The 15,546-nt window shown below is 35.0% G+C and overlaps 1 protein-coding gene across 7 annotated transcripts in view; it reads right to left on the bottom strand.

The window, feature by feature from the left end:
- The window catches only part of TAFA5 (TAFA chemokine like family member 5), a 442,754-nt gene that overhangs the window by 210,103 nt on the left and 217,105 nt on the right, over positions 1-15,546 (bottom strand). For all 7 annotated transcript variants that reach the window (XR_008202823.1, XR_008202824.1, XR_008202825.1 and 4 more), the window contains exon 2: positions 6,798-6,947. Coding sequence is in view for 4 of the 7 variants with exons in the window: in XM_052668830.1 (XP_052524790.1) it covers positions 6,798-6,947 (150 nt within the window). In the remaining 3 variants the exon portion in view is untranslated. The remainder of the gene's footprint in view (positions 1-6,797; positions 6,948-15,546) is intronic.

Below are 15,546 nucleotides of genomic sequence, written 5' to 3' on the forward strand. Positions count from 1 at the left end.
GAGCAGGTCCACAAAGATGATTATAGGTCTGGAGCACCTCCTGTACAGAGAAGGGCTGATGGAGTTGGGGCTCTTCAGCCTGGAGAAGAGAAGACTTCAGGGGGACTTAACATGAGCCAGCAGTGTGCTCTGGCAGCTCGAAAGGCAAATGGGATCCTGGGCTCCATCAGGAGAGGGGTGGTCAGCAGGGACAGGGAGGTGATTGTCCCTCTCTACTCGGCTCTTGTGAGGCCCCATCTGGAGTACTGTGTCCAGGTGTGGAGCCCTCAGTACAAGAAAGACATAGAGATCTTGGAAAGGGTCCAGAGGAGGGCGACTAAGATGATCAGGGGGCTGGAGCACCTCCCCTATGAGGACAGGCTGAGGGAGTTGGGCTTGTTCAGCCTGGAGAAGAGAAGGCTGCGGGGTGACCTCATTGCAGCCTATCAATACCTGAAGGGAACCTACACCCAGGAGGGGAGTAAACTCTTCAGAAGGGCTGACAACAGCAGGACTAGGGGAAATGGATCCAAGTTGAAGGAGGGAAGATTTAGGTTGGATGTTAGGGGGAAGTTCTTTACAAGGAGAGTGGTTAGGCCCTGGAATGGGCTGCCCAGGGAGGTTGTGGATGCCCCGTCCTTGGACGTGTTCAAGGCCAGGTTGGACGGGGTCCTGGGCAACCTGATCTGAATGTGTATGTTTGGTGGCCCTGCTAGGCAGGGGGGTTGGAACTACATGATCCTTGAGGTCCCTTCCAACCTGGGTGATTCTGTGATTCTGTGATTCTGTGACTTTATAGCTGCGTTCCAGTACCCGAAGAGAGCCTACAGGAAAGCTGCAGAGGAACTTTTTATAAGGGTGTGTAGCAACAGGACAAGGGAAAATGGTTTTAAACTGGAAGAGGGTAGATTTAGACTAGATACCAGGAAGAAATTATTTACTGTGAGGCTGGTGTGGCACTGGAACAGGTTGCCCAGTGAGGTTGCGGATACCCCTCCCCCAGAAGTGTTCAAGGCCAGGCTGGATGGGGCTTTGAGTAACCTGGTCTAAAGGGTGGTGTCTTTCTGTTGCAGGGGAGTTGGAACTAGCTGGTCTTAAATGTCCCTTCCAACACAAATTATTCTGTGATCCTGTGATTCTAATTTGTAGTAGAACCATAGATCTACATGTCATTAAGAAACAGAACTCTGTAGGAGTTCTCAGTGTGAGAATGCCTAATGGGCCTGACTTCCAAAACATGGTCAATGGTGCCTGTACCGTATTTCACGGTGCTGGTCTGTTGAAGAATTAGTCATTCCGTGGAAATCACTAGACTAATCTGCTGCCCATGGCAGATATCCATCACCTCACAATCATGTCTTACTCAGTTATGGCAGTATGTACGTATGCAAGCAATTATTGTCAAGGATGAGAAGAATTTCCTCAAAAATTTCTGACAAACACCTGGAGAGCTCACTAAGAATTGCACTCAGTGCAATCAAGCCAGACTGATGTGCTTATTTAACAAAAAAAAAAAAAAAAAAGGTTGAATACTCCACTAGTTTTTTGGGTTTGTTGGTCTTTTTTTAATATGTTTTAATAAAAAAAACATTAAGAATTAAAATTAGTTTTGTTACTTTATATAAATTAACTATATTATATACTTAATGAAGCACATGAAGTATTGAGCTTAAGTACTCAATACTTTCAAATACTTACCATCCAAATGGAAATTGTTGGGTTTTTTTTTGCTTTTTTGCTTTTTTTTTTTTTCTTCTTTTTTTTCTGGTCATGTCTTTGGTTTCTCCAGTTGCTAATTCTCAGTCAAAAGAGAACCTTCATTTTTTTCCTGTACTTCTATAAATCATCACTGTTGCCACTGATGCTGCAGCTACTGGTCTGTTCACTTTATTTTTCTCACTTTCTGTATTAGGGTTGAACAGTGACATTTCTTCTGCAGCAGCATTTCAGTCTCATTGTGGGCAAATAATCTTCCATGCTGCTTCTGTTTCAGCAAAAAGTCTACACAGTATTATTTATTCTCTGTGTAATTTCAGACCCATCACACTTTGCAATTTAATTTTATGTCTTTCATACTGACTTACCTTAATTGTAACACGGGTTAAAATGCACAGTATTTAACATCAGCAAAACATCAACATTTACAGATATCTGCAATAAGACCAGGCTAGATAATATAAACATCCGACTAATAAAAATACAAAATATTCAAAATGTAAAAGCTAAAATGCCCTTTCTAGAAAATCATTACAATCCTTTTTTTATTTTCTTTTGTTGTTGCTGTTATTATGGATAAAGTTATGAAGATCTCCAGGTATTAAATCGAGTTTTGCTTTAATTGCATGACCTAGGATTCTATTAATGATAATTCTGAACCCTCCACCTCCCTATAGACTCTTAGAGCTAATGAGAAGAGCAGAGAATTATTGATTGAAACTAATGTGGCTTCCTTGTGGATCTTGAATTTCTGTGTCAAACAGCATCAATCAATGCCAACTGAAAAGTACATTAATTATAATGTATGAACAAATTATAACAAATAAGATCATATTAAAAAAATCATGTTACAATGTTTGCTAATGAATTAAAAATATAAGGGGGAAAAAAAAAAGAAAAAAAAAAAAAAGACTGATTTCCAAATAAATTATCTGGAAGCCTGAACTCAGTTACTTGAGTGTCTGCCATTCAAAGTTCGGGAATTTCAGAAATTTTGGAATTTGGAATCTATGTCCCAGGTTTTTTCACTTCACTTAGTGGACAAAATTCAAATATGAAACATGTGAATGTTCTAATCACAGAATATGGGTAAACAAACTAAACAGTGCAAAACTCATTTTCCTCAAATAATTAAACCACTTTTCTAATACACATTTTTCCTCTTATCAACTGCTTCTGTCTTCTGAGGAAAATTTCTGTTTACTTTTGTTTCAGAAATATATCTTGGATAGAATTCCTGAAATCTATTTAACATTTACGTGTTCAATACATACTCCTTAGGAACTTGCATTCTACAGAAAAACTTTGGCATAACAAATATTATTTTTGGACAGTTGTTCTCTTGAAAGAACAAAAACCATGGGTGCATGTGTACACAGACTGCTATCAAGGACTTTTTTCACTTGCTTTAAAACAGTTCCAAATTAGTGAAGGTACTGGAGAAAAATAGAGAATAATTGCTCTCTTCCAATCTCTCATAGATTAAAAAACTGATGAAGCTTGACTGATACATATGGAAAATACTGCACTGATAAACCAAATGCTATGTTGAAATTTTTTATTTCATCTAAGTAATGCGACTGAGGTCATTATTATGGAATTTGCTCTCTCTCTCTCTCTCTCTCAAAAAAAAAAAAAAAAAAAGGCTAAGGAACACAGCTGTAAATAATAATAATGCAACTTGAAGTGAAGGCAAGCTACTATCAAAGTATTGCAAAACCTACATTCATAAATTAAAAATTACATCACAACAGAATAGACCATATACATGTTATAGCTTAGTGGGATTAGGACTGAAGCAATCAGCACTAAATCATGCCTGAAATCAGGGTTAATACTGTTTTGTTTTGTTTTTCTTTTTTATTACATAAAAAATGCCATACTTAAAGATTGAAAAATAAATAAATAAATAAATAAATAAATAAATTGAAAGACATTTCCAGAAAAGTTCTGTTCTTCATGTTCTGTTCAAACCTATCCCTAAGCACAGCATTTTCATTTTCTAAGAATTCCAGTTTTCTGTATCTGACAGATACTGTCTCTCATGTCTACAGAAAATACCTTAGTTGAGTAGCAGTGGAAATCAGAGTGGAGTTTGGTAATCAACTCAGGCCTTATTCTAAAAGGTACTTTGACAAGTACAATCTCAGGCAATGCTTCTGAGGTTTAAGAGTCCTTAAATTGCTTACTCCTTTTGCTATAATAATTGACACTCACCTTTCAAAGCGTCAGGAATATAGAGCACATCCAAATATATTCTGTGGTACCTCTACCATTAAACAATGAACCAGGTGCAACATGATGGTCTTTAAAGTTATAAAAAAATGGTAGTGCAGATTCAAAATGTAGTTTTAACAAAAGCTGTAACACAGTTGTTATGTATTTTTTTTCTTGTTAGTGGGTTAGGAGGTCACAGTTACTATGCCTGCTTACTCCTCAAACAAATTTGCATGAATTATTAAAAGACTAAGGTCTAACCTGATACCTTTACTTCAAAAATAATGTAATTAAAATCAAAACCATATAAAGAATAGTAGGTATTAAAACACGTTTTGCTAGCAGAAATGAAATCATAATAGCAGTACATTCGTAACATCAGCTACAATAAAAATAAAATAAAACATGCAAAAGCACATTCTATATCCCTTTCACAAAAGCTCAGAGAAAGATTTGTTTGGACAATGGAAAAAAAACTGAAAGTAATCTCTGCTAGATGGAAGATTTCAATAGATGGAAATACTTTTCTTTATTGTAAAAACAAAACAAAACTCAACCAAAAATTAACCAAAAAATGTGTTTGGCTGTGGTATTCCTCAAAGAGTAATAATGGACTTTACATCAGAAAGAAAAGTATCATTTCACAGACATGATTTTACGTAGATAAAATATTCTGACCAAGATAAAGCATTTAGTAGTTTTGTTTCAAACACTTTTTTCTAGAAATTGAGTTAAACGGCATGGGAAAATTCAGTGTACATTCTTTAAAGTATGAACCTGGTAAATGCAAAAATGGATACTTGCTAGTTAATGACCAGTCCATTTGCCAACTTTATTTACCAAAAGAAGATTACAGACATTAAGTGTTTGTTTATTCTTTCCCATAAAATTGTGCTTACCGTATGTAAAAAATCCTTATTTTCTTAACACCATTCCTAAATAAAAATTACAGACAAGAGACTTGGCTTGTGTTTTCTACTTAATTCAGAAATTCACTAGCCAGCTCTAAGAATTATCAAGCTTTTCAAGCTTTGATTACAAAATATCCTAAGATGGTCAAGGAAAGCAAAATATCATGTCCTACCCATCTGGTAGTCATCATTCTTAGAAAAGAGCCCAACATCTTAACAACAAGCATTTTATAAAAATAATGAAGAACTACATTATTTGATCTTATTACAACTACCTGGAAGTAAAGTGCTTGAACACATAATTGAAAACTCTAATTTCAAGTGACATATTTCCTACTTAGTTTTCAAAAATGAAGTACTACATACAGAACCCTCCCTGATTAAATAACATCTAACCATAGGTCCAATAACCTAGCCCTCTGCTTTTACAAAATGATGACTAAGAACATTGAAAGCAGAAGTAGAATTTCAAATAGTCCTTCCTCATGAGTTTCCAACAATACTAAAAAAGATAACATATTTTCAAATATTAAATAAAGCTTCCATACTTGGAAGCTAAGCTAATGTCACAATTGGATGGCCAGAGGTACTAATCTCTTTTTCCTGACAGATAGATTTTAGCTGTCTGAAGTCTAATTTCATTACCAGGGGTGTCTCAAAGCAAGACAAACAAAGTGAGTAGCAGAGAGTGACTAACTCTGGATACCCAAGTTAAAGTAAATGAATTGCACCATATGTCATAACTGACTGAGTAAAAATGCCTCTTTCACATCAGATTTTCCCATATAATTTTGTTGTTTTAAACTGCTAACGTTGTTGAATTTATTTTGATTCCTAATAAGTAGTTTTGCCAAAATTGAAGCTATAAATTACATAGGAAAATAATTCCTTTTTTAAGCAATTAAATCTTACAATCTTACAGTATAACAGGAAAGAAGAGAATTTCTTGATATAGAATCAAATTATGAGACAGCTAAGAAACTGTATTACAGAGTACCAAAAACATTGAAAGAAAAACGCAAAAATAGAATGTGCATGATGTTCTATATTTAGTTTTGTGAGTAGGCTCTTAAATTTCCTTTGAGCTGTCTTCTTTGATAATCGCTGGTAAAACCGAATTCTGGAGAGGTATTCTCAGCAATTATTATTTGAGAACTCAACACAGAGTGTATTCAAAGGCTCTGTGAATTTTTTGTATTTCCATACATAAGAATCTTTTCATGTTTGTTAACAAAGCCTAGGTCAAAACAAGCCATTTTGCATCAAGTATTTTCTACATATTTCCTATTTTATTTTTATTATGAATGTCTGCTAACACATTCAGTGTTCGCAGGCAGACCTGTCTTGAAGATTCTACTGTTGTTAACACCTTATTTAGCTGCCATACACAAATTCATCTCACAAAACAATATCAGAGTGAAATATTTTCATATCTCCTTCTATGTCAGCAGTTTTCCAGTCTGCACGCTATCACTGCATCTGCAGTGAATCATACAGAGTCATCGTTTTAAGGAGAGGAGGAATGCTGGACATATAAGGTGTATTCAAATATTATATTCCAGTTAAAATATCAATTTTTTTTCAATATTAAGTTTCAGTACAAGAGCAGTGACATGAGCTCCCCAGCTTTGAGGCACTTTTGTGGCTTTTTATATGTATATACATATTACAAGGAATAAAAGGCAGGAGGGAAATGCAATTTCACTGCTGATACAGTCATCACATGCAAAATACGACAGTAACACGCTCTCAGCATTCAACTGCACATCAAACTATAAAGAAAAGGAAAAAAATCAAATTAAAAAAAAAAAATCACTTGAAATATACCCTTTTTGGTATTTCAATGGCATTACCAGTGCTAGCAGGAACATATAAAAATTCCTTCCAAAGAGCTTTTATTTGCTGACACACACTACTAGTTGACACCGCTCTCGTATTGGCAGAAACTAATTGAATAGATCTTTTACTTCTTACCATCAACACAGGCTGGCCTTGCTCTTGTTGTACCGGCAATCTGTCCTTTTTTACATGCACAGCGAGCTGTTTGTCGAGCTATAGTCCTTCGGGGTTGACTGCTATCTCTGTCCAAAGTAACAATCTCACATGTACCTGCAGCCAGTTGACCTGGAAAAAGAACCAGCAACAGGTACCAGAGTCACTGAATGCACTGCAGGCAATCTATTACAGCCGAAGAGAGTCATGGCCCTACGTCACCACAGACACTCAACAATAAATGGCAGCCAGCTGATGGATATAATAAAACTGAAATGACATACAATTTTTCTTTGTGGTGGACATATGAAAACCCTGCAAACTGGCTCTGTCAGAAAATGATTATTGTTCCATAAAAGCCAGAGAGTTGAGGTCACACAGGTTACTTATGTCTGCTGAGTAAAGGAACAATCTACTTTTACAGCCACTAAATTTAAATTGCATGCTCTTCATGTATTTACAAAAAAACGATTAAGTATATGGAAAACAAAACCAGACAATATTTAAAGGCCTTCTCCATATTCATGAGTATGATTTAGTCTTAATTGCTTCATGTGTTATTCCTGAAAGACCAGGTGCATCAAAGAATGCCCAATTTTGTCAGGCTCTTTGGCTCTTGCTTTGCATAGGGTCTTAGCAACTCATGCTCTACCTGACTCAGTTTTGAAGTAGCAAACCCCCTGTCTTTCGCTAAACTTACAATTTAACTATTCTGCATATGACAGTAAATTGGCAGAGCCTCGTTCGCTCAGCACCACTGACTGCATTTAACTGACTTCTTCAGTGTGTTCCTGAATATTATGAAAACCCATCCTACAGCCTGGACCATAATGTGAGGGACCAAAAAAATAAAAACAAAAAGTTACAAAAATTTGTTCTCATGGACTCTTAGTCAAAAGTAAAAGAAGTGAAAATACTACAATTAAAATGGCATATAAGCATTATGCTAATAATGTAGAAAAATACTATCATTTTACAAGCAAGAAAGATATGTTACAGAATTTCAGTGCTTAGTAAGACTGAAAAAAAAAAAAACCAGCCATCACCTTTAACTATAATTTTTGCATACATACTGTACTACTAAACAGCATTTCTGTTGGATTCTGTCTTTTAAGCAATCAGTTGTAACATTTCAAAGAAATATATGCAAAAATACGTTTGCAAGCCATGAACTATATTCTCTTTTCATAAAATACTGATATTGAAATAAAACCAATATTGTATTTTTAATATACAGTTTAAAGAATATTCAAAGTGAATTTTTTTCATTGTGTTGAACTTCTGAAAAATAATGAGAGAAAAAAACAGGAATTTTAAATCTGCATTAACTTGAATTGAAAAAATAGTGAAACACATGTCAGCAGTGTTTAATTAACATCTACAAGTCTAATGATATTTCTTTGTACTGTATTTTTTTCTATTCTTCTCAGAATCAGCCTTCAATGTTTTCTTTTTTTATGGTTATAGTTCTGAAATTTTCAGAATACTAAAACACTGTAGGCTGTCAACAGTGCTGGTACTTGTTCAATGCTAAGCTACCTAAATTTCATGTTGCTGTAACTCCTACATTACAGTGAATGTACAATGTGGTAAAAGCAAGGATCATAAAGGTGATTATAGAATGAAGTGCTCTAAAAATTCATGCAAATATATAGAGGTTATAGATATTAAGGCCTTCAGAAATATAGACAAGATATTCAACAGTCAAAATCACTGTAATATTTTAATGGTTACTGGCAATCAGACTTACCAGCTAAGTCAATCCTGACTTTCGTTAGCTTTCTACTCTTTTCCACCCACACTATTAACAAAAACATCTTAGGATAAACATACTGATGAGGGGATTTTTACTTTGTTATATGCTATTTTTTTCAGAAATCTTGGGTTAGAAAGCAACGGTTTAACAAGCAAGGAAGTAGCATGTGATTCTTCAAATGCAGGCAGGGGAAATCCATACACTGAGAAATCCTGAGCTGAGAAAAAAAGCATTAACTTTCACCCATTGCTAATACATTTCATTCAGGATTGCAAGATATGCATCCCTCCCAAGGAATGAAGCTGTCTTAGTAGATCAAGAAAAAAAGACACGATCAGAGATGCATTTAGAACATGACCCCTTAGGCATCTGAACATCACGCTTAAGGTTCTGCATTGAGAATAGAAATTGAATGGAAACCAAAGAAAAATGGAAAGTGCAAATATGATACGAGTAAGTGCTCCTGAGAGAATGGGCTATCTTATTCTCCCCTATCTGGAAGTCTTTATACTATTGTTATTTTCATTAAAAGATAATTTAAATCATATAATCTAGGTAATTCATTCTATAAAACCCAATTTCATAGGAAAGGGACAAGCATGGTGAAGGTTAATAAGAACTACACTCAAAATAAAAACAACACTGAAGCTTTATGCTTCAGTGATAAATTTTAGGGAATGCAAGCAGTGAGTGTTGATAAACATGTCCACAGACAATATTTTCTGCTTTTGAACCTGTCCAGTTTTAGTTAGACAAAGATTCATTTTAAAATACCTGGGACATTTGTGTTTTTGTTTTTTTGTTTTGTTTTGTTTTGTTTTATTATTTTCAGATGGCTATTTATGCTCCTTTTTAAAGATGATGATTCCTTTCAGGCACAGTAACCTCTTTTTTTTTTTTTTTTTTTTAAGAACCTGGAAATCTTGGGTACCTAAAATGAGACTAGACTACAAAGATAATGTTACATTGCCTTTCAAGGAACTTCGTGCAGCTATTAAAATATAATGGAATACTAGAGAGATTCTTGAGATATTTTATAGATTTTAAAGATAAATATGTAAATAAATCACTTATCTGTTGTCATTCTCGTTCCTACTGCAGAAGAAAAATAGAAGTTATTGCAGATCTGCAGCAAATCTTCCCACTTAATGTGATGTAAGTACTTCCTTGTCACTGTGTCACAGGTTGCAAAGATTGCAAGAATATATTTTACATCTACTGTTACTTGGCTTTAGATGGCTGTAAAGCATGAAAAGCGAAAGACAAATTTATGGAGGCCCACCTTCAGAGTATCTGGGTTTATCTGGAGGTCTTCTCTGTTTCTCAATAAGTAGAAAGTAAACATTCAGGATAACGTTGCATATGTGATCTGAATGTTACTTTTATTTTTTAAGAATTTTATCTAGAAATATAAGGTTTAAAGAGAAGGAACAGAAGGAATATACTTCTTCTAAAGGCAGTTTCAAGAATTAGGGTACCTTCCATTTTCATGGAAGTTGGCACAATGACCTCTTTAAAGGACATTAATGAAAAAAGGCCAATATTTTTAGTAGATCCTATAGATGTACTCACAGTACACAAACAAATTCACCTCTATCCAACCCGAATGAAACAATCTTGAGGGGAAATAAAAAGACAAGCACCACCAGTGAACTTAGATTCGCTGAATAGTCTGTAAGGTTGTTTGTTTATTTTCCAGGAAAATGTCTTTTGAAAACTACTTTATGTATCAAAACAAAGAACAAAGATTATTTCAAAGTTATAATAATCCTTTTACTTAAAAAAAAAAAAGTGTCTAGCTATTTCTTTGCTATTGTTTTAAGGAGGAAAATACGTCAGTTCTCTAACAGCAAATAAAATCTAATTTGCGTTCATTTTAGTAAGCAAGCTATAGATATTATGAATTTTAAATTTATTCATGCTGGAAAGCTGAAAACTTTTCCCCAAAATCTTTTAAGTAAATAAAATCAGATGATGAGCTCATAATATCTGTGAACTGAATGGCAATAAAACTTGATCTAAGTATATAGGTCTTTCCAGGGTTTCAGATTTCATGTTCATCCAGAAAATCTCTTAAATTGTATATACAGGGTTATATTGCAGTTCCAGTGAATAATTTTTTTTTTCCATGCATCATAAATTTGATGCCTAGCAACACAAGCTCTTTTAGTTTAAAATGCATAAAGTTAGATGTTATTAAAAATCTTGGCTAGATTCAGATACTCTTTTGTCAGAGAACACAATGCAGGAGTTGTTTCAAAATCAGATCATAGGAACACATTCAGTAGCTTTCTATTAAATATTGAAGGCTTTCTGACAACAAAGTCATGCTAACTCTTGAGCAGAGCTGAATATCAGCAGTTCTCACTGAAACAAAGGGGAACTTAAGTATATAGCATAATTTATGATCTGACATTAACCTGCATGTCAAATATTTCAACATATTTTGATCATTTTAAGTGTGTATTTAGCAGAACTTTTTTAAAAATTATGTATCCTTCCTCAGTGAAGATGTTCTGCAACAAGATCTTTTGACTTAAACATCATTCAATTTCAGACATTCCTATTACCTTTTCTTTTCCAATTTTGGTTCAGAACAAGAAAGATTACAACAAAGGACTGATTTGCCCCACAGAATGCCATTCACTTTTACTCAACAGCAAAATTTGTAGAAATTCATTTAGTATAAAATGAGAAAGATCAACTTAAACAAAGCTGCTGAAAAAAAATGTTACTTAATGTGAAGCAACAAACCAGAATTGGCTAAGCTTCTATATCTCAGCATGGGAACAACTACTCAAATGAACGAGCACAATTTCAAAACAACTCTCAAATAAGAACCTTGTTTCATTTTTAACATATGCAATAGACAAGCTTTTTTTTTGTTGTTGTTATTGTTGGTTTTTTTTTTTGTTATTGTTTTATTTTTTTTGTTTGTTTGTTTCTAATAAAATGTATTCATATGTTTCCATCTTACATTACTAAAGTTTCTGGCACTGAAAGCATCTGCCACCAAGATGCTTAGCATGTCATTTAGGATCTTGTAGAATCCAAATCTTTCGATTGAAACATACTGTGGCTGTTGAACAGATTACACAGCAACTCTTCATGCCTCTACAGTTAAACAACTTTTTTAAAACACTTCTTTAGTTATATATATATGGTTATATATATGCCATCAATAGAAAACAAGACAGATGCCATTGTCACATAAACAAAAAGTCACTTATTTGGATAATATTGATTTGCCAGTGCAACATACAGGTACTCAGTAAATCAAAAAGTGGTAGGCAGATTTTTTTACAATTTCCCATTTGCTTTGCTTCTGGTTGAGAGCTATACTTGGCTGGAATCATCCTTGCCATGTGACTGCTGTAATTCCACAGTCTTAAAGGGAATTATTCTGGGTTTTAGTTGTATAAAAACAGCATTGGTATCACAGCATGTTTTTAGTGCTCATTCTACAAAGCAAAAATCATTATAGAATGCAGTTAAGAAAATCTTATGAATAACATGAGAAAAATACGATGAATGTCTTCTCCTTTTAAGGGAGTAACTTTAAGTTTTTTCAGAGTTTCACTGCAACAACAGTGAACATTCTGTCCCTTTAGTAATCACTAATCTTACTGCAATTTTCAGACTACCACTTAGCCATCTCAAGCACATAAACAGGACAGACATTAAGAAGATTGCAAAATAGCTTTCAGCCCTTCCATTCTGAGATGAGCAGTAAATTTTAATTAAGATAGATTATCTCCTCCTAAATAGTTGCATTGGGAAAAATAATAATAATAATAATTTCGGAGATTCAAGGACCCATTTCGAAATTTCATTTTTTTCTAGACAAGACTAATGTTCTAACTTACTGAACCTGATACTGCTGTTGAATGCAATTGCTTAGTATCATACTGTTAACAATTTAACACAAAGAAAAAAATATATATGCAAAACCAAACTTCATAAAAGTTGTAAACATAAAGGACAAGATTCCGAACTAGTCTTCATAAGGAATTGACACCAAGTGGAATTCTAGGCCAGAAAAGGGTTGAACAGTGGTTTTAGTACATGGCAATCTCACTCCTCAGATTCCCATACAGTCTCATATCAAAACCAGCAGATGCCGCGTATTACAACAAAGAAAGAAAAAAGGAAAATATTCCAGAAACTTAATTTCAGGGCCCTGAGGGCTGCAATAGGTTCGCTCACTGGGGCTCCTCACTCTGCCCAAGGCTGAGGACCTCACATCAGCCATGTGGCCATCAGCATTTGTCCCACAAAAGCCACAGTAAGTCTGGTCTCCACCTCCTCACAGCTTTTCCTCACCCTGCCATGGGCCCTCAAGCCCAGCCCACCCACAGGCCCGTATCTCAGCCTGGTCTCAGTCAGTCACTGTCGTAGGGGAGGTGCATGGTCCTGGGTCTGCAACTACACCAGTGCCCCTTGTTGCCTTACTCCTGTCTGAGGCCCTGTCTGGGCCTCGTTGTGGAGTCCTGCAAAGCTGAATCTCCTGAAGAGAGTCTCGCTGATCCCAGCACAGAGGCTGGAAACACTTCAGGCTGTAGCACCAGTAAAACCTGTAACCCTGGCACTCCTCACTTCAGTGACAGACCACAGCTTCTAGGTTTGAGAAATGTCTTTAACACAGATTCACAAAGAAAACAACCAAATGAATCCCATCAATGCCGGTACTTCTTTCATAAATGTTACAGAAATAATCTCCTAATCCACAAGTAATTTGGGGGGGTTTGCATCAAGTTTCTGTGTTTCTTCTTGGATAGTGAATTAAAAGAAGACTACAAATAAGGAAAACATATAACCAGTGCTATGAAAGATAAGCAGAAAAGACAATGCATTTAAGTCCTTCCTCCTTACAGAACTTTTTGCACTGTGTAGGCCAGTCTGAAGCAAAAAATCAGCAACACAAAGCTCCTTCAAGGAGAACCTACAGCTCAAAGGGCCTCCTCTTCCCTCTTGCTCAAGATGGTTCAGTTAATTGGTTTTGGAGAACTCAATTAGTTAAAAAAAAAGGAAATAATTGCATGAATTAAACACAGCTATGCTTATTTGCATAAGTTAAGAAATAGTTTTCATTCTTATTATTTCCCTAAAATACTTAGAACTGTTAAGAAAAGAGAAACAAAAAAACAAAGTAAGAAGAATGTTTTACCAGCTTCTACATGTAAAATAAACCTAGACTGTTTACAAAACAAACAGAATAGCCACAGGGGGGAAACTGTTTTTGGAGAGATGCTGATATTTCTCTTGAGAAAGACAGGAATAAAAAGCACAAGATTGTCTAAAAAGCTACTGACATTTGTTGGAGCCAGAAGCTGTACGTCAGGAAGGAACAAGTCTGTTGTGTTAGCAAAATATGTCACTGCAGGGAGCATAAAATCAGTTTGAAGGAACATGCAGATAAAGTCACGTATCAGGTAGACATAATGTAGCAGTACAGGTGAACTGTGTTTTCCATTTCAAAATAACATGAGAACTATTTACACATAACAGACTTTAAAATGCCATCTCATAAGTGCCCTGCTTACCAGTATGAAGATATTTACTACAAGATCACAGGCTCCACAGCAGACTTGAGGTAAAATTTGGTCCAGTACACTTCATATGGGAAAGACAGATCTATACACTGAAATTTTATTGCTTTAAATCATATTTCTTAGTCCTTAAACTACTATAGAAATAATAAACCCAAACATCAGATTAGACAGGAAAGCAGCTCCTACACAACAAGAACTGTGCTCTGGAGGTGTTCAAGGCCAGGCTAGATGGGTAGTACTTCTAATTGATGGCACATATTATTCAGTGAAATTATTACTTCTTAGGTATAGTGAGAAATTCAACATTGTTAAAATTTGTTTCCTTCTTGGATGTGCAGCCTGACCTAATGGGTGGCAGCCCTGTCCATGGCTGGAGAGTTGAGACTGGATGATCCCCTGTCCAACTCAAGTCAAACTATGATTCTTTGACTACTCTACACCTGCAGCAAGTTTGAAAATAAGAAGGCCAAAATGCAGAGATGAAAACAACTATTACCTAGCCACATCCGACTTATAGACATGTAAAATCTGCTAACTAACACCTGTGAATGCATCAAAAATTTAATGATGTAATTTTTCTGTCATGGACACACTAATTGTCCATTGCATTCTTAGAAGATTCCATTTCCTTAAAATAAACTTGTCTATTTTTACTATTGTCTGTGACAACTACTTTTCCCTTTTTGCAAAAGCATATGAGACAAGAAGTGATTTCCTTTCCAAGGATGGTATTGTGACACAAAGGAGGAAATATTTCCTTGTGTTATTAACTGGAATTACAATTCCAATTGGAATTGTAGGAGAAGAAGGTGCTCCTAGGGCTGAAAATTCAAATTAAATCCCAGATTCTGCAGCAGGTTTTGATTTCAGCTGCTAAACCACATTTAAACTGGAGTCACCTACACTGTTTTTTTAACCCTAAAAAAAGCTTTTCATTCCTGGGCATTTTCTTTCTCTTCCTCTTTTTTGTTTGTTTGTTTGTTTGTTTGTTTTTGGCAATGTGCGTGACATGCTTACCTTGGACTCACTGTCATTCTTCTGCCATTTTTTCCATGGAATGAGTCCATTAACATTCACCATCCAAAACATATTCTCATAAGGTTTTGTGCTGTGCAGTACTGCACTTTCTGAGAAAACAGGTGCAATAGCTCACATATAACTTCTGGGAAAGAAAAAACTTACTTTATAGTGTTTTATATATATATATATATATATACATACATATAATAATTATTTTATAATAATATTTCAAAATATTGAAAAAGTGAACACTGAAAAAGAGAGGTAAAAGTAGCCTGGCACACACATCCAAGAAGGAAACAAATTTTAAAAATGTTGAATTTCTCACTATACCTAAGAAGTAATAATTTCACTGAATAGTATGTGACATCAATTAGAAGTACTACAGATAAACCCAAATCTG

Source organism: Tympanuchus pallidicinctus, unplaced genomic scaffold (genome assembly GCF_026119805.1).
Source record: "Tympanuchus pallidicinctus isolate F22 unplaced genomic scaffold, pur_lepc_1.0 scaffold8, whole genome shotgun sequence".
NCBI lineage: Eukaryota > Metazoa > Chordata > Aves > Galliformes > Phasianidae > Tympanuchus > Tympanuchus pallidicinctus.